This window comes from Hippichthys cyanospilos, chromosome 15 (genome assembly GCF_059441005.1).
Source record: "Hippichthys cyanospilos isolate Australia breed blue-spotted pipefish chromosome 15, RoL_Hcya_1.0, whole genome shotgun sequence".
Classification (NCBI taxonomy): Eukaryota; Metazoa; Chordata; class Actinopteri; order Syngnathiformes; family Syngnathidae; genus Hippichthys; species Hippichthys cyanospilos.
In genome coordinates this window covers 874,649-894,505 of record NC_142383.1, presented here as the reverse complement: position 1 = coordinate 894,505, position 19,857 = coordinate 874,649, and the positions used below count along the sequence as shown (strand labels likewise).

Sequence of the window (19,857 nt, the reverse complement as noted above, 5' to 3'; positions counted from 1 at the left end):
ATTATTTGAAGCTGTTTAATTCTCCTCATTAATCACAGCTGTAGCACATGGTTCTCTTTATTGCTGTTTTGAGAAGAGATGGTGGAAAGCCAGCATTAAAATAGGCCCCAGAGTGAAATCATCTCAACACAATATTGATAGCTCTGCTCTTGGCAAATCAAGACTGCAGATTTAGTTTTATCTGGGGAAACACACGCATGATCTTGCATTCTTTACTGCCCTGGCAGAGTAATTGTACCTACAATTATGTTCCTATAAAGGCAGAGCATTTTGAAAATGTTCTGAAAGGATGTACTTATTAGTCATAATATGCATGTGTCCGCTTATCAAGCATTTTTTTGTTGAAGGATGAGCGTTTAGGGTCATGTCACCGGCAGCCGAGAATCATGGCAAACAGACCAAATTTTGGTGTTGGTCAGGAGTTGTAAAATATTGTAGACGTCTTTGCAAACAGGTTTACTTCACACAGACATGTTTTTTTCTTATCACAAGGATTTTGAATTTGTTCACCGAAATTTGTAACACCGAAACTATTGAGAAGTATAACAGGAGTATGAGTATATTTGTGTCAATGTATGTTTCAAAGTATAGCAGAGAAACTGAGTATGATCCTCAATCAGGTTACGGAAAGTGTAAGGGAAGTTGGAATATGTGGTGTTCTGTTTGGAGCTTCAACTGAGTAGGAAATGAAGAAACTGTGGCTTTCAGACAACAATGTTGAAATTTTGAGTTTGTCATCCTAACTTCTTGAGTGTGGCCCATGAGTTTGCATTCACACCCAGTGAAAGTGAGCGAGGTAGTTTGATGTATAGAGTATAGCAGCTGAGAAAAAAAACAACAACTGCTAAACAGCATTTCCCCTGCTGTACAAACCACAAACTAAAAAAACTGAACAACAAATAAGCTGGATGGTGAACAAAAGAAGCATCTGTTGACCTTGCGTCAGCATTTGTTGTGATACACTGCACGGTAATGGAGGCAAGTTGGTATTTTCTGTATTTATATTCAGCTCAGCAAGATCCATACTAATTAAAATGATATACTTTATTATTGGGGTCACCAATGTGATGCTCGCAGGCACTGAGTAGCCCCCAAGTATCACATGAGTAGACCACAGACCTGCAAATAGTTTACAAGTGATAGAACATTGTGATTTTCTAGGAATTTTCCTAACAGTTATGAATACATAACATATACATTACATATTGCACTTTACATATTTACTACAGCTGTCACAGGGCGCCGTTGTGGGGGGCGTTGACCCAGATGCAAAAAGGCTCAGAGGCAGAGTACGTGTCTAATCGTCCATATTAATTTTGTAACAGGGCAGGCAGGATCAAAGGCAGGGAAAACAAATGAAACTGCAAAAAAATCTAAAATTAGTAAAAAAACAAAGAGAAATAGTCCAAAGATGCCACTGGCAGCAAACGGGATGCACCCGAGGGTGACAGTCAGGAGGGCTCCCCGGAGTGAGTCAGCAGGGCAACCCGGTTGCCAGATGAGATGAGCCTGGTGGGGTGAGGTCGACCTGGGCGCCAGACGGCAAACATCAGGGGATTTTAAGTAGGCTTGTGACACAGGTGCCCCTGGAGACTGTCAAGTGGTATCAGTCACGAGGGACTGGCAGGCAAATGCGGAGGCTGCACGCCAGGAGGCGGAGGGGTCGGCTGGACGCCGGCAGGCGAAGGCGTCAGCTGGATGCCGGCAGGCGGAGACATCGGCTGGACGCCGGCAGGAAATGGCCACTGGGGGCATGTCACGCACAGTAGTGAGCTCATGAGACTGACCTGGGACAAAGGCTCTGGCGGCTTTGGCGTTGATTGCCACAGAGCTGGGGGCTTGGCGGAGATGGCCGCTGCGGGCTTGGCGGGGACGGCCACCGGAGACTTGACTGGAGTGGTTGTGGAAGGATGGATGGAGATGGCCACTGGGGACTGATTAGAGACTGAGGTGATTTTAGGGGACTGACCTGGGTTGCGGGTGACCATTGGAGGCCTACATGGAGGCCGCGGAGGCTTGGAGCATGACCACGAAGCGTCGGCTACGGGCTTGGGAGCCGGCCGCTGGGCGGCAATTGTGGGCTGGCGCAGATTAACGATTGGCTGGGAGGGCTGGCACAGAATGACGACTGGCTGGGAGGCCTGGTGCCAACTGGTGGGGAACTCAGAGGTCGGGTGCCAACTGGCGGGGGACTCAGAGGTCGGGAGCCGACTCGCAGGGGACACAGAGGTTGGGAGCCGACTCATGGGGGACATGGATGTTAAGCACCGACTCGCTGGAAACTCTGAGAGCAGAGGCTGACTCGCAGGGGTCCCATAGGGCTGGTGCTAACTCGCAGGGGACTCGGAGGGCTGGTGCGAACTCACAGGGGACTCAGAGGGCTGGCATGGACTGGCAGGGGACTCAGAGGGCTGGTACAGACTCGCAGGGGACTCAGAGGGCTGTCGCAGAATCGCAGGGGACTCAGAGGTTGTGCACAAAGGGGCACGGACCTGGGCGCACAGCTGCCTTGGCAAGAGTGGACAGCGACCTTGGCACCGGGAAAGGAGCGAACAGCCACTGAGGCGCACTTGCCACATCAGCCCGCCGCCGGAAGGATTGTGCAACAGAGACACTAGGGACAGATGCAACAGGAGCTTGGGACGGTGCGTGAGAAAGGGATAGTTCAGGATAAGTTGAAGAAGACAGGGCATGGCAGGAGTAGGCCACCGAGACAGAAGGGAGCAAATCAGAACTGATGCATGAAGAAACAAGTGGGTTATGAAGTGAATCTGGGTGGTTACTTTTTCTCGGTCCCGAATTGCCCGCAAAAAGGATATGATTAATGGGGAGTTCAGAATCGGAAACTTCAGGGGAAGAAATGGACTCAGACTGGCTGGATGGAGACCAAGAACTGTCAAAACCAAAAATCCGAATAAAACTCAGAACAGAAGACAGAAGGAAGACAGAAATCAAAAGTGTTGGCAGAAAAAGGACGCAGATAAACGAAATCAGGACAGGAGCGAGAATGCAATGTGGCAAATGCGGGGCAATCATCTAAGTCGGAAACAGAATCTAACATGTAGTAGGGTGGAGGAATAGGAGAGAAAGTGTGCTTGAGCAAGTGAACGAAATGTGAAATATCTAAATCTGAAAAGCCGGAATCGTGGCAAACGTGCGGAGGCAGGTTAGAGAAAGCAGTCAGGTGAAAGAGGAAAACTCTAGCGGGTGGGTCGCATAAGGCGAGGTATAAGCGACTATGATTTGGCGGTTTAGCTGTAACAAAAACTACGCTTAAATACACTAACACACACACTAATTACGCAGTTGCGCAACAGCTGGGACAGAAACAATAGGAAGGAGAAGCGAATTGGTGGACACAGGTGGCAGGTAAACGCAGACAGGTGGACCAAATCAAAGCTAACATAGAGTGAAACAAGAGGAGCTGAAACAGGAACTATGCATACAGAAAAGAACAGAACCCCACAAAATAAACCCACCACTAAAACCATCGAACATGACAAGAGCTGTTTCTTAATTATTGGGAGAAATCAATAACAAGATCTGGTTCTTTACATAAAACTGGTAGCCCTTCATATGAATCAGAACCAAAGAAGTAGCTCTCAGTTTCAAAAAGGTTGGTGACCCCTGCTATATTACAGTGAAATCCACCAACAGAGCTAAGTTGCGGACAGAATGTGTGCTTCTGAGGGCTTTATGATGAGACACCTCGCAAACATACACAGACTAAGAAGGACTGTCTTTACTGACTTTCCGTCCCCTTTACACTTGACAGATGAGGGAACACCATACTTCAAAACTGACCACAGTTGTAAAATCAACTGTCGATTTGCATAACGACGGCTGCTCATAATGAGGAAAATAGCACACCAACCAAAACAACACACCTTCAAGTTCAACCAACCAAGCAGCATTTATTATTGCAAATTTCCTGATTAATGGTTTCTTGTAGGTGCTCGAAGTCTCTAATACGGAGGTGGGAAATCCTGGTGGAAGGTACAAGACCTGTAACATTTTTTTGGTGTGTGAAAAAGCAGGGTACTAAAAACTGTCACACTCTGGCTGAAGTCCACTCAACGGATACAAATTGTTAGCTCGGCAAAGTATCCATGCCATGGAAATATGCAATGAAATCTTTTCCCTTTACCACAAGCTACACTTTTTGACTGATGGACACGCTCAGCAACTGTATTTTCTTCTCAGGCTAACGTTTAGAAAGAGTTGCCCTTTCACTGGGCATGCACTAAGTCGTGCAATGATTTTGATAAACCCCTCCCTGTAAATGGTACATACTGATTTTGCAAGCTCTTCTGCTACAATAAAATTGGCTTTGCTTTGTTCTGTGATTCGGCTTTTCTAAAGAGATTTAACCCTTTCACTCCCATAAGGACAATGCATCCCTGCAATTTTGAAAAAAAAATGGTAGTAGGTATAGGAGTCCTAGCAATAAGGTGAAATGGCATATCAGGAGTTCATTTTACCTCCATTTTATTCTTACATATTTTCCAATTCAAAGAATATTACATAAATGGTACTTACCCATAGGTTGATGTTGACAGAAGAAGCATCAATGTTGCTTTACATTTATTGACTTATTTTTTCAAAAAGAAAAATCTAAAACCTTCAGATACCTGGTCTTCAAGTCTGCTTGGGAATTTTTGTGCTACTAGTAGCCTCCCCTGGTGGTTTGAATGGGCTGGTACAGAGCCACACAGAATGCCCAGATAGGGATTTTTTGATTCCCATGCTGCAGAACTGTTGCAAAAGTGTATTTATAGCTATTTATCGCGATTTCTTATTGCTATGTATTTATTTGCTCGATTATGGAATGTAGTCAGCTGGCCGGGGAAGTGAGCAGAATAAGAATTTCATTGTGAGGTATAATAAAACTATACACATGACAATAAAATTCTTGCATGTAAGAATCCAGCCAATCAAAGTGGCCATGTGTTCGCTGATAGTCCTAATTACAGAGCTATGTACAAATTCAAGTATGTGTTTACATACTAATCAATGTACACATTTGTAACTTCTTCCTTTTCGGTAGAGTTCTCTGGTCTCCCATGAGGGGGTGGAGTCACCGGCGAAACACCTGACTCCAATCTACCATCAGGTCCCTTTTTTAATACGACTGGAGCCGGAGGGTGACACCGGGTTATTCCACGCAAGTTTGAGGAAGTTCAGCTATGTCCCCTCATGGCATGTTTTGTTAATTATTATATTGGACTTTAAACACTTTTTAACTGGCTTTTATTTGTTCTTTGGAATTTCTGTTGTACTTGTCTTAGTCCCCCCCCAACGCTTTGCATGCACCTTTTGTTTCTAATAAACTCTCCTCACTCCATCCCAAGTGACTTGTCTGTTTGGGGTCTCCATTCCATTAATTCAGGTTAATTCATAAGAAACATTTGCTTCAATGCATTGCAAAAAATGCAATTCATGTAGATTTGCTTATCATTCATTCACTACCATCTCATGTTCAGGCATGATAATGTAAGGCCAGCATACTGATGGATGTGTTACCCATAGTGAATTGTAAAAAATGCTGTGGACTGGCATCTACTGTAAAACAGTTCCTTTCATGCCAAGATCCACTAACTCCACAGAGCCATTAAAAAAGAGTGGGAAAAACAATCCACTGGCCAAAATCAAAAGTATGAAGCAAATGTTGTTCACAGAAGATAAGTAAATAAGTAGTTGACCACCCTCATCTCTGAATCTCTCTTCATAGTGAACGAATCTTTACGGTCCCTTGCAAAACAGCTATATTTGACGTGTATGTAAAACCTCCTCATAGGGAAACTCCACATAGTGAATAATCTCTTCATAGTGATGCTATTAGTCAGTCCCTTGACAGCATCTACCTCTATATTGTGAATATCTGAACTTATCGAAAATTGTGAAGTTGTAAAATTGGGCGCACTGTCGGGATTTCCTCCCTGCCTAGCCGCTCTCGCACGCCGCGACTTTCTCTTGCATTTTCACTTCGTCCGCCGTCCACTGCGCACGCGTTTCTCCGCTGGTCATCCCTCCGAAAATTCTAAGATGTCGGAATCTGCCGTGAAAAGTATGGATGCTAGATCTATAAGTCGGAAGCGAAAGCCTTTGTCGTTGGAGGAGAAGTGCGACATAATTCGGAAGTGTGCGAGTGGAGTGAAGCAGAATGCCATTGCAAAGGAGTACGATGCTTCGCCTGCTGCGATATGTGGCATTCTGAAGAAGAGAGAAGAGATAATGCGACTTGTGGAAGGCGGAAAGCTTAGTGGAAGCACAAAGCGCATGAAGCCTATAAAATTCAAGAGTGTCGACAAGGCAGTGCTGTTGTGGTTTCAGGAGATGCGAGCTAAAAACGTCGCCATCAGCGGACCTACGCTTCTGGCCAAGGCTGAGGCATTCGCTAAGCATTATGGAGACACTTCGTTCAAAGCAAGTCAAGGCTGGCTAGAGAAGTTCAAACTGCGACACGGCGTCGTCTGCAAGACTGTGTCGGGCGAAGCGGCTTCCGTCGATCCTACAATTGCTAACTCTTGCTTTTTGCCACCAAACATATTTATTAAAAAATTATTCACATATTTCATCAATGAATTCTGAACATTTTAGGAAAACCTCTATAAAGTGAATCTCTCTTCATAGTGAACTTCTCTCCTCGGACCCTTGAAGTTCACTATGTAGAGGTTCGACTGTATATATGTATATGTATATATATATATATATGTATATATATATATATATATATATATATATATATATATACATACATGTAAATAAATATATATATATATATATATATATATATATACATACATGTAAATAAATATATATATATATATATATATATATATATATAAATATATAAATATATATACATACATACATGTAAATAAAAAATATATATATATATATATATATATATATATATATATATATACATACATGTAAATAAAAAAAAAAAAAAATATATATATATATATATATATATATATATATATATATATATATATATTTATACAGTGGGCCCCCGTGTTACGAACTTAATCTGTTCAGCGGCTATGCTTGAAACTCGAATTGCTCGTATGACGGGCAATCCAAACCTGTGTTAATTAGTGAATGCGTGCAACGCGTGCAAAAACCTTAGGTAAAAACATCATGACTTTATACACATATTAAAAATTAGTAACATAATCTACTGTACAGTTAAATCACAAATTTACAAAGGAAAAATGACATTTACCTTTGGGGCGACGTGACTTGAGCTGGTGTTGGGTGGAGGCGGAGAGAACTTTTTTTTTTTTCTTAAACAAGAACATATCACCGGCGATTTCCTTCTCCTTAATCCAGAATAGAAGAAGCCTCTCCATTTTGTTGTTGACCGAGGCAAGGAAAGTCTTGCCCTTAAAAGACTTGCTTGCTATCATAGCTTCCTTGTTATTGATATGTACATATTGCCGAGCGGTTACGGCCATACTCACTAGTAAGGTTAACTATGCGTGCGTCTCCTTCATATTTTTTTTTATTATCTCCTGCTTTGTTTCGATTGTCATCATCCTCCTTCTTCTTCCTTTACCGCCACTTGCAATTTTAGAAGCCATGTCTAACAGATAAAGTTTGCAAAGTCTTCACAACACGCCGACTGGCTGTGCCATCAAGCTAGATGAAGGCGTTCGGCCAATAGCATATCGACATTTCTGTGATTGCCGTGACGCCGACCATTAGCATATCCAGATCTCCTTGACTGAGACCGTGACTGTGACCTTATAAGATCAATAGCATATCTACGTTTCCGTGACATGCGAGAATAGTTCATTTTGTTGACGCAGCAAAGCGAAAAAAATAGTGCGGACACACTGACCGGCATGTTGGATTGTTTGTAAGACGAAAGGTTTGTGCGTAAGAGGGGGACAAAAAACGCCGCGGCCCACGTTCGTAAGATGAAAAATTCGTAAAACAGGGAGTTCGTAAACCGGGGGCTCACTGTGTATATATATATATATATATATATATATATATATATATATATATATATATATATAAGCATTCTTTACATTCCATATAAACACAAAAATATAAGTAGCCTATTTAAATATATATATATATATATATATATATATATATATATATATATATATATTTAAATAGGCCTTGATTCATGGTTCATGAACCATGGAAGCAAAAACAAATGTGTTTATATTTTTGTGTTTATATGGAATGTAAAGAATGCTTAAACCCTGACTTGACATTTTAAATGTAGAAGATGTAAAATCAAAGAAAATCTGAACCAAGACAAAAGTCTTACCTTTCAATGCCATCTTGGGAGTAATAAACCCCATATGTCTGTATAGATCTGCCTGTGTCCTCTGGGGGCTGCCAGCTGAGTCGGACAAATCGGCTGGACACTTGGACAGGGACCAGGTCACGGGGGGCAGAGGGAAGGGCAACGCCTGGGCTGGGGGACACTGGTGGGGGATCAGAGGAGGAGGAGTAAGTCAAATGGGTGCCAGAAGGAGCAAGCGGAGCAGGTGGCGGGCGGGGAGGAGGAGGTGTGTAAACAGGTCTATACATGGTGGGTGTTGCTTCTGTGAATAGTTCATCCAGGGAAGAGGGAAGGACAAGATGCCGGAAGGGTGTGAGAGGGGACCACAACAGGAAATGGAGGGGAGGAGCAGGTGGCAAATCAAACACAAAAGGATAGAATCATGCATGAGAGGACAGATCAGGAACATAAAAGACGGGAAAGGGAAAAGAAAGAAGAAAAAAGAGGAAGAAGAATAATGGTAAAGAAGATCCCAGACTAGAAAAAATAGTGGCAGAGATTTTTTCATACATACAACATTTATAAGATATTTAAAAAACATACATACACACAAGATAGAGTCATCTCATATACATTTGCCAAACACTTACAGCAGGGTTCACCAACATTTTTTAAACTGAGAGCTACTTTTTTTTGGTACTAAGCAATACGAAGGGATACCAGTTTATGCGAAGATACAGATCCTGTTAATGATTTTTCACAATAATTAAGGAACAGTCATAGTAAATATGTAAATCAAGTGTAATATGTAATGTAAATGTAATGCATGTATAATTGTTTATAAAATTCATAGAAAAATCACCAAAACGTTCTAACTCTTGTAAGCTATTTGCAGAACAGGGCTGTGGGCTACTCAAGTGATCTTTGGGGGCTACCTGGTGCCTGTGGGCACCACATTGGTGACCCCTGACTTACAGGTTAAGCATAGAATAGAATAGAATATCTCCATTGTCATTGTGTAGCTGATATACAAACAAATTAGGAGTGCTGTTCTGATTGGCACATATTAAATAAATGTTACGGTCGTGAGGCATAGTGGTGAGGAGCATGGGAAAAGGTGGAACCAAGAAAGGTGGGGACTGATAGGGTTGAGGCTCAAAACGATGATTTAATAAAAACTGAGGGAGGATGGGAAGAAACAAAAAATATAATACAAAGTACAACACAAACACTCAAAACAGAAACAAACTCACGTTAATACGAGGGGCTACACGGAGAAGATGAAGATCACGGATGGCACGGCACCAAGACGGCTAGGAAAGACAATGACCCGACAATCAAACAGAACTAGACTGCAACTTAAAATACACTCACTCTAATTTAGGCTAATGCGAAACAGCTGGATGACACGAGAGGCAGGGAAAACTGATTGGATGATGCGCAGGGGGCAGGTAAACAGGCAGGTGGATGAGATCAGACAAACGAGACAGACAGGAAAGGCAGACAAAAGAGAAAAATGAACAGAACTAAAGTGAACCTAAACCTGAATTGAACTAAAACCACATACTCCTACCAAACATGACAATAAATATGAACAGTAAATAATTAAAAAATATAAAAAGACATGGCTGGATGTTTATCATTTGTCTTGAACATCTGAGTGTTACGGGAGCGGGAGTGAGGACCCAAGAGCACGCACGGACTGGTAAGTGCAATGACAGAACATTTATTGATCAGAAGGTACTGGTTGGAGTGGGAGCTGACGGGAGTGTGGCATAGTGATGGGGGGTTCGGAGTCAGGGGAGCCGGAGCTTGGCAGGCAGCCATGCGAGGAGAGGCGGCTGGGAAGGGGGCTTGGGCAGGTCGGTCAGACTTTTGGGCTTTTGGGTTGTCAAGAACAGATAGGGTCGAAGAACAGGCAGACAGGCCGAAGGAATTGCTGGAAAGCTCGGCGTGGCGCATAGAGACAATCTGCCGGGTTGTGAAGTGAAGTGGCTGGGTTTTTTCACTGGGTGGGTGAGTGGTAGCAGGTGTTGGTGTTCAGGGCTGGTTGGCAGGAGGGCTGAGCAGGTGTGAGGCTGGAAATGAGGTGGCTGAGCTGGAGAACTGTTAGACCGTGATATATTTTTTTAAAGGTCCATTTAAATCTACTTTAATGTTACACTTATCAGATGATACTGTGCTTACATTTCTCATGTGCACATCATATAAATGAAGGTAAATGAGTACACACATGTAAATATTAAAGTTTATTTTTCTGTACAATTTTTTGCTCAGTTTACAATACTATTCAGTACTGGAAAATGTTAATTGTCATACTTGAGATTCGATTCAGAATTGATTTTCGATTCGGAATTATTAGATTCAATTAAATATGACTTCTTCAATCTATAGACGTGCAAAGAATGGTCTGTGTAGGTTATGTGCATTCTGTTTTTATTTCATAAACAAATATCCAAAAACGAATTTAGGTCTATTTCCAATTTTTATTTTTAAAACAAATAAAAATCATTTTTTTAAAATAACAACAAAATATAAGGAGTATCTATATTTCCAATATTTGATTTTCAATTGTTACAAGTTCCAGCCTAATTGAATTCGCACAGGAAGTACAATAGTTCTGTAGCCAATAGCCTGTCTTTTAGCATACTGTTGAATTCATGAATTCAAGAGTTTAACTGTCATATGTATAGCATTTTCATACCACACAATGAAGTTGGTGAAGTTCACGATTGATCGTGTACAATGTGCTCGAGTTACATCCTCTTTAAGGTCAAACAGCTTATGTTCAATGAAAGGGACATGTGGAAAAAAATTGACAGAATATTACGGAAGTTGAGCCAGCCTGTACGTTAAAAGGCGAAGTCAAGCCAGCTCCTCTTAGGTTCTCTGCATGATGACCTTCAAAATAAAAGACTCCTGCTTGGCTGACATGGACGTGTATGCTTCGGTTATAAATGATTATGTTGTTTGTAAATGCGCTGTTCCAATTATGTCCCTAAGCTGTAATCGGGGGGACACGGTGGAAGTACTTAGTTCCGGAGTTTCCCTCCGGATAAGCGGTCCTCAAACGTTGACCTAGCTGCAGCCGCAATCGACAAAATGGGCGGCGAGGCAGGGTTAGCAATCAATTCTGTCACGTTCTGTCTGGGGTTTTTTGGGTTTTTGGATTTAGTTTAAGTAGTTCCTGGTTCATTTCGTCATTCATTCGCGTTGTTTTTCCCTGCACCTGCCTTTCTCAGTCTCGTTAGTTTTATCTCGTCCACCTGTTGTCCGTGTGCCCCTGCTCCTCTCGTGTTAGCCTATCCGGTTCCCCTGCCTCCTATCCCCGTCCAGCTGTAGTGTGTTTTCAGTAATTAGTCTCCTTGTATTTAAACCACCGTCCCTCTGTTGCTTTTGTCGGATTATTGTACCTCGTCACTTCGTGTTCCCTGTGCCTCTGTACTCGTCCTCCAGTCTTCCCCCGTAGTCCCATTTAGTCTCGTGAGTTATATTCCGTTCCTCATTTATTTTGCTACTTTGTCAAGTTTTTGTCTTCTGCTTTTCCTGTCCTGTTTTATTATTAAAAGAGCATTTTTGTTTGAGCAAACCCTCTCCGTCCTCCTGCGTTTTGAGCCCCTTTCCCTCCACCGCCTCACGTCGCCATGCCTCGACGTGACAAATTCTCACTTTATTATTTTTAAAAAGCACTCTAAGATGGATGTTTCTATCTTCATCTTCTGCCTCAACAACGTTTCTGTTGCCAAGCATGCGTGCTTTGGCCTAATCACGTTCTCACTCACATGCCACACCCAACCCCATTTAGGCATCATACTCACAACAGAGATTTCTTTTCAATCTTGAGGTGAATGGAAAAGAAGTGAAGTGCCATCACTCATTGGCGGACATTTTCCAAATGCCTTAGTTTAAAAAAATAGGCACGGCTGGCTTGACTTTGTCTTTGTGAGTGGAGGCCGGCTTGACCGCGGCATTTATTGCCTTGTTGATAGAAATATCCCTTCTGGAAATTTGTGCAAAAATCGCCTCACACTCATTGCAGAACATCCTCTGCAGACCAAATAAATTGGTGGAAATGTCCGCATGCGAGACATTTAAAACACCCATTTGTCATATTAAATTTCGATAGGGTTCGAGGGACACCGTCTCACTCAATCTGCTTCTGTCCCACTACCGCGTGGGACTGGTTAAAACACTGCTTCCTGAACACCTGAAAGAGTCTGCTGAGACACTCCAGCTCAACCACAACCTGATGGTCCAGAAGGACAATTATCCAAAACAAACTGCCAAGGAAGGGAAGAAATGGACAAGGACAATGATATGAAAATGTTAAAATGGCCAAGTCAGAGTCCTTACCTGAATCCGATCAAAAATAAAAGCTATGGCATTTGATTATGAAGACATTGATCTAGTGTATGAATAATTGTGAACATAGCATTTTTTGATTTTCAATCAATAACATAGATTTTGCGTTTCTTCAATTGTTTGTTGTCTTGATTCTTCACGTATAACTTGCATAAATGAAAACGTTTTGTGACAAAATGAAAAACAAAGAAATTTCTAGTTTTTTATATATATATATATATATATATATATATATATATATATATATATATATATATATATATATATATATATGACAAACTTTTCTTAACAAATGTAAAAATAAATGCATGAAAATAGATATACTGTCTTTTTCGGATTATAACCCGCGACTTTATCCTCTTGTTTTGAGCCATACGGCTTACAATCCAGTGCGGTTTATCTGTGTGTTTTGTTTGTCTGTTCATTTTTTTGTTTTGTATTGTTTTTTTTTTTTTTGCTAATCACCAGCAAGCAATTGTGTGTATCTATCTCTTCAAGGTGTCAATTTATGGAACAACTATCACCTAGAACTGAAAAGATGTGAATCAAGATGTGAATCAATGTGAATCAATGGCTGTGCCCAAAAAGTGTTAAAACATTATTATTAAAAAAATATATAAATTTAACAAGAGAATGTATACAATTTTGGGTAAATTTGTGATGTGTAAATGTTATATACAGTATACAATATATGTTATTTATTTATGTATTTGATTGTATATGAATTATGCAGAATGTCTTAAGATTATTCATTTATTATCAAGCAAAGGGAGACAAAAAAAGATGCTATTGTAGTATTGATTTTGATTTTGAACTGCTATCTAACTAACAAATATTCATCCATCCATCCTTTTTCGATAAATATGTTGGGACTAAACATGCAGGCATGTTCACTCTGTTAAAGAGAGGATGTTGCTGTTGGCAGACAATTATAGAAAAATTAAATAACAAAATAATATATATATATATATATATATATATATATATATATATATATATATATATATATATATATAAACTTCATTCACCATCTTTTTGCGGAAAGATCTGATGTTATTACCTGTGGTTTATAGTCCAGTGCGGCTTATCCAAGACAAAAATAAATTTTTAATCCATATTTTGCTGCTGCCGCTTATATACTACTTATGTGTTTTAGTTTTGTTTTGGGAGATCAATCACCAACTGCTGTATTAACACCATGAATTACATGTAAAAACTATAAAACACGAGGTAGAACTATTACTTCTTCCTATTCTCATAGAATACGTACAGTAAATCATGTTGAATTTTAAAATCCATTGACGTTTCCTTTTTTTCCCATGTCCCTTTTCTTTCTTTCGAATTTTTCTCGAATCTAGTAATGTGTTTTTATGGTCAATAAAATCAATTAATCAATTTAAATGATTAATAAGCATATATCCCTTGCTTATGTGGTGTCTGGTTGTGCTTGTTCACTCGCCAACTACAACCCGCTTCAAAATTCGTACTTCTCTTTTTCACTCTGCACTCAATTTCAGGGCTCATTTCAACCATTTCAACCTGGTTAAGTTCTGCAAACTTTTATTCTTGTAAATCTCCACTAGTGTAAATTCAGTGCAGTGTTTATGTTGTGTGCATAGTGTGCGCGTGTGTGCGTGCGTCTTTGGTTTTTACCACATGGAGTCGATGGAATCCCAGGTTTTATAGTCTTTGTGGGGGCCGCTTGCACTTGTGGGGACCATTTTGTTAAAACCGACAAGTTCTGACCTTTTTCTGAGGGTCAAGACTTGTTTCTTTTGTAGGTTTGATTTGGACTTTGGTTAATGGTTAGGATTAAGCAATCGGGTGTGATAGTTAAGGTTAGGGGCTAGGAAACACATCGCGTGTGTGTGTGTGTGTAAACGTGCATGTGTGTCCGTGTGTGTAAGTGTTGTGGAGGGTTATAACTTCCACCCCTTTGCCACCCCAAATAAAACGGCCATTGCTCTTCTGTCAATTTTCTTGCAGTGGCAGTGGTATGCCTTGTACATTCAGACACTAAATTATTTTTTCCTTTCTTTTGGCATTGGTCAAACTTGGTCAGATTAGATGAAGAGTGTCTTTGAACATCAATATTCAAGACTTGAAATTAAGTCTGAACCTTGGGATGGACCCACCAGCTGAGTTTGTGAGGAGGATTTTACCCAAGTGAGTTACCTGGAATCATGGCATCTTATACACTGAACACTTAAGGTTTAATGTGGCACAATGTGTTATTCTAGCACTCGGCATCTATTGCAGCCTGATGAGGCTGGGAGGGGCTTCCTCTCAGTTGTGGTCATTTCTGAAGGTTTTCTTATTTTCCCCAGATGGGGTTTTTGAGTTTTTCCTTCCTCATCTAGAAGCTGTGTTCAAGAGATGTGTACAGTTGGAATTCGCCGTATGGCGGGCAATTCCAACCTATGTTAATTAGCTAATGCGTGTAAAACCCCAGGTAAAAATATTAAAATTGTATATACATATGGAAATTGATATCTAAATAGTAAGTGCTACTTATGTATAATATACATGAATACAATTAAATATCATAAATAAAAAATATATAAATATTTATTTACCTTTGAGTGTCGCTTGTTATGGCCATATTCCCTAGTAAGGTTGGCCTAGGCTAGGTAGCTTAGCTTTCTTGGTATTTGTTGATTATCTCCAGCTTTGTTTCCATATTAATTATCTTCTTACGTCTCTCTTTAACATCACGAGTAATCTTGGGACTCATGGATAACCAATTCAAGTTTGAATTAAGCATTAAAATGCATAATAAATACGATATTGAAAGCACTCTCACACAAGATCAACTCTTTAGGCAACCATCTTTGTGACCCTGTGCGCCGACCAATAGCAGACCAGCGTCTTTGTGACCCCATCACGCTGACCCCATCATGTAGAGAAGTATCTTAGGCAGTCGAGACGCCGAACAATAGCAGACCAGCATTGGAGTGACACGTTGCAGCAAAGGCAGTTTGACGCCAACAGAAAATAGGTGGAATTACCTGAAACCGGCTCAAGAGGGAGGCAAAACAACAAACACAACCAACTACAATACTTGATGATAAATTGAGCGTGATCTTTGAGATATATATATATTCAAATATTGGACAAATATTTTCTTTCTTTTTTTTTTTAAATTCTAACCATGAAGCAAACCACAACCCTAATGGCCTGTCTTGTGAGTTAATTGGTCTTCATAGTGTTGTTCTCAGACTGCTGAGGATTTCATAGATAAGTGTATATACACCAAATATAAATTACATACATGCTAAATCTATTGAATGACCTCTGAAGGTAATTGATGGCACTTGATTGTTTTCAGGATAAGTAAAGCGGAGTGAATACAAATAAATAAAAATTAAATAAAATATTTTCCATATTTATAATCACTTAAAATTTTGAAACATGTATACAGTGTCTACGGTGTCTAGTGTTGCTACTCCGCGCTTCATTTTTCGCGCCCTTTGGAGCTTTTGCGGACCTAGAGTGGAGCCATAGCTGGCCAAACGTGATAACTGGAAAAATCCCTATACACATCAAAATCAAAATTCCAATTTATTACAACTGCGTTTTGTTTTATCATCACCGTATTTCTCTCACCACTGTTTGTCACTCGCGTGTGAGGTGCAGACTGCTTGCTGGAGACACAGTCAACAGCTTGGAAAACTCCAGGCAATCAATCAATTTCTGGGCACGCCTACAAGACACGTGATTGGCTGCCGCTGCAAACGCACCCAATCAGGGCAGGAGTGGATTACAATTCTTGTCCTCACTAGTGGATGTCGTACCTCAAGCAAGACTCTCTGAGTGAAGGTCAAATGTAAACGAGAACGTACAGCAGAAGGAGTACGGTGAGGACAAAACAGCATGTTGAGAAGTTGTTTCCTAGAGTGCTGTTGGAAGACATTGGGAGGTAAAAGATCCTACTTGCAGATTTCACTTTTCATGCGGGGTAGTCAAACCCTGTTAACTGCGGAAAACAATTGTACCATTTTCTCACGCCACAATTATTGTGCGACTAGTTGTTTAACATTTGTTGATATAACATACTGTAAAATCTCAACAAAATGCATAGTTCATGATTGAAAAACTACACAATGTGAATAGATTTAGGGGTATCAATAATTTTTCAAAGAAATGTATACACACAGGTCCCCATGTTGCAAAGTGTTTGAAATATTGAAAGTAACAAATTTCATGCGAACTGCCCCAAGTCCACCATTACACGTGATGTTCTGTGTTGACAAGACTGAGTTGAAAACAATGTTGATCGCGCAAACTTCAGTAAAAGCACTTGTCAAGTCTTTCTCCCTGAAAGTCACACCTGTTGTACGTCTGTAATATATAATTGTTCATGTAATCATGTCGTGGCCCTGTATAATGTATGTTGCACCAGTTTTTATTTCGGATGATATGTCACACAGATGCTTTTCTCTGCCTTTCTGAAAATGTGGCCTGACTAGCTTCCTCCTCTCATATAAATAACTGTTGTGTGTGTGTGTTTTTTTAAATTAACAGGTAGGAAGATAAATTTTAAAAAAATCATATTTAATAATGTCTGAGTAAAAGATTTGTTTCATAGAGTTGCTGTTTTGCATGTGTCAATTATCAATTTGAAGAAAAAACTACCATAATATATTATTTTTATGAAACAGCGTTATAAGCTGTGAAACACAGATTTGTTTTTATATGTTTTGCTTCTAAAAGTGAACATGATAACACTTCTCGAGTGAAGGGTACATTTACATACAGTACATTACCAGTCACCACAAATTACTCCCCTAACTCGTTCTCAACATGTATATGCATTGAGTCAGTTAAGATTTTCTTTTTATATAAAACCATTTGCACATGAAAGTGGAACTGGAACAGCAACAAAATGTGCTGTGGGTTTGAAAAGTTGTATGACAGTAGAACTTAAAAAGGAACAATGCCTTATTTGATTGGACTTATGCGTAACATGCCATATCAAATGCATCGAGCATGTTTTTCATTTTTAATTTTGCCAAAATTGCCACGTGTTTAACACATTTTGCATTACATATTGGGAAAGAATGTATATACAGTATCAGGTAATTTTCTTTAAAGTAGTTTTCTATGAAGGCAGACTCGTTGGTCCTGATCCAAATTCGGAGTGTTTCAGTTTTTTGCTCTTTATCCATAATCACTGCAGTTTAAAATTTTATGCATGCATTAATCTGTTTAAATCCCCTTAACAGGTACTGTTGGCATTATATTAAAGAAGACGTCAGTTTAATTATGTTGCTATGACAACTTACAATGCAATGTAAGGTTATTAAGTGCAGAAGAGTTCTGGCTGAGCTGATACTGTGCGAGGTATATTAATATAGTACCTTAATGTTCACATAAATCAAAGTGATTCACAATGTCTCCTCAGTGCTCATTCACCCACTTAAAAACATATTCACACACTGCTGGTGTTAGCTTATCATGAGCAATTAGGAGCTCACTGTCCTAGTCAAATAGCCCTGACATCATGTTCAATGCTGTGATTCAATGCCTTTGGGTAAGAATTCCATAAGACATGTTATTGGCTCTCAAAGACTCAATTTATGTAACTGAAAACGTGTGAATGACTCAATTTGTCTAAATAGCGATTTAAAAATATAGTGTAACAAAAACATTAAAAACAGGTATGAACAGAACAAGCTGTTTAAAAAGTTTTTATTTTTATATCTTAGCATGTACGCTTGAAACATGGTTATAAGTCACACTCATACATAAAATTATGTGTAAATGTATAAAGAGGCACATGTTTTGGTTTGTCTTGGGATACACTATTGTATATAAATGATTGCCTAGTGTATTGATATGATACAAGTACATTTTTTAATAAAAGGTATCAGAATGCATAGATTTCTTTTGTGTGTTTTTTTTTCATATTCCCTTTGAACCATGATGAGCTAGTTTTCTTTCTGTCTTTATTTTTAAATCTTGTAATGTGTTTCATTGTGTGGTATTACTGTGCATATGACAATAAAACTCCTGAATCTTGAATCGAATATATTCAGTCAGTTAGTCAATTGATCAATCATGTTTGTTTGTCCTTGAAAACGGAAAAAAGATCCATCATCCATTGCTTCATCTGGTCAGGTCACGAGAGCAGCAGCCTCAGTGGGATAGACTTTGGTGTTCTAAATAGTGTACTGCATAACTCAAAACAAACATGGATTAACATTGGAGGAGCTCATCCACTTGCCATAGGCAACCCAAAAAAAAAAAAAAAAAACAACAACAACAAAATTGTGGGTTTGGTGGGCCATAGATCCCTGAGCAAAATAGAGAATTCAACAGTTCTTGGACCGAATAATTTGCTTTCATTGCAAATGCGGAAGCATCACCTGCCATGTTTGCTTTGTAATAAGAAGTTGTCATACAGAAAAAACATCTTATATGCCCGATGTCCAGAAGCTGTCCAGTGATGTCCGAAAACAGAAGTCACAATAAATAGTTAAATACTTAGTAACACATTGGCTGGTTTGAAAGGCGTTTCTGATTGTTGTCAGTATATGTTTGGAATGGCACATAAATGGTTTTGTCAGTTGTTTTTTTTTTTTTTTTGTTATTTTTGAATCAGCGTAATAGGAAGGCATTACTTCATCAATACAATGAAAGAAAATACTGTACTAATTTTGGATTGGAAGTTAAAACATAAAACACCATTGTACAGCAGAGTAGTCACATTTTCTCAGGATGCATGTGCTGCAGTGAAAATAAACATTTAATCATGAAGGCTGTGTATTCTAGCCTACTTCGGCATTTTCCTAGTAGGTTAATAAAAATTCTTACGACAAGTTTTGACTTTCATGATTTGGCTTCTATGAGACTTTTTTTTTTACGGCTCCATGCAGCACATAATTTTCTGTTCACCCATTTTGCCTAGCGTTTTTCGTGTTGCGTGTCAGTGATGAGTGGGAGCAGTCTATCTCAGCTGAATGATGATGCAGTAAGGCAAAGGTCCCCAACCACCAGTCCACGGCCCAATACTGGTCCTTGGATCAACTGGTACTGGGCTGCGTGGACCACACCTGAAATCATGTTTTGTAACTGATTTAGTTTAACAGTTCATTCATTTGTCCTTTGTTTGGCTTATGAATCCCAAGATAAATCCCAACCGTTGACGGGTCCGTGGTGATAAAAAGTTTCAGTACCGCTGCAGTAAGGACAAGTAGATTTGTTTCCATCCATTTTCTACAGCTGCTTATCTTCACCAAGGT

General features: G+C 39.8%; 1 protein-coding gene across 15 annotated transcripts in view; it reads right to left on the bottom strand.

Annotated features, from left to right (window-relative positions):
- dcc (DCC netrin 1 receptor) overlaps nt 1-19,857 on the bottom strand; it is a 482,450-nt gene that overhangs the window by 249,645 nt on the left and 212,948 nt on the right. For 11 of the 15 annotated variants that reach the window (XM_088435577.1, XM_088435578.1, XM_088435580.1 and 8 more), the window contains one exon: nt 8,294-8,573. In XM_088435577.1, coding sequence (XP_088291703.1) covers nt 8,294-8,573 — 280 coding nt within the window. The remainder of the gene's footprint in view (nt 1-8,293; nt 8,574-19,857) is intronic. The other 4 variants (XM_088435581.1, XM_088435583.1, XM_088435590.1 and 1 more) reach the window with 1 other exon arrangement.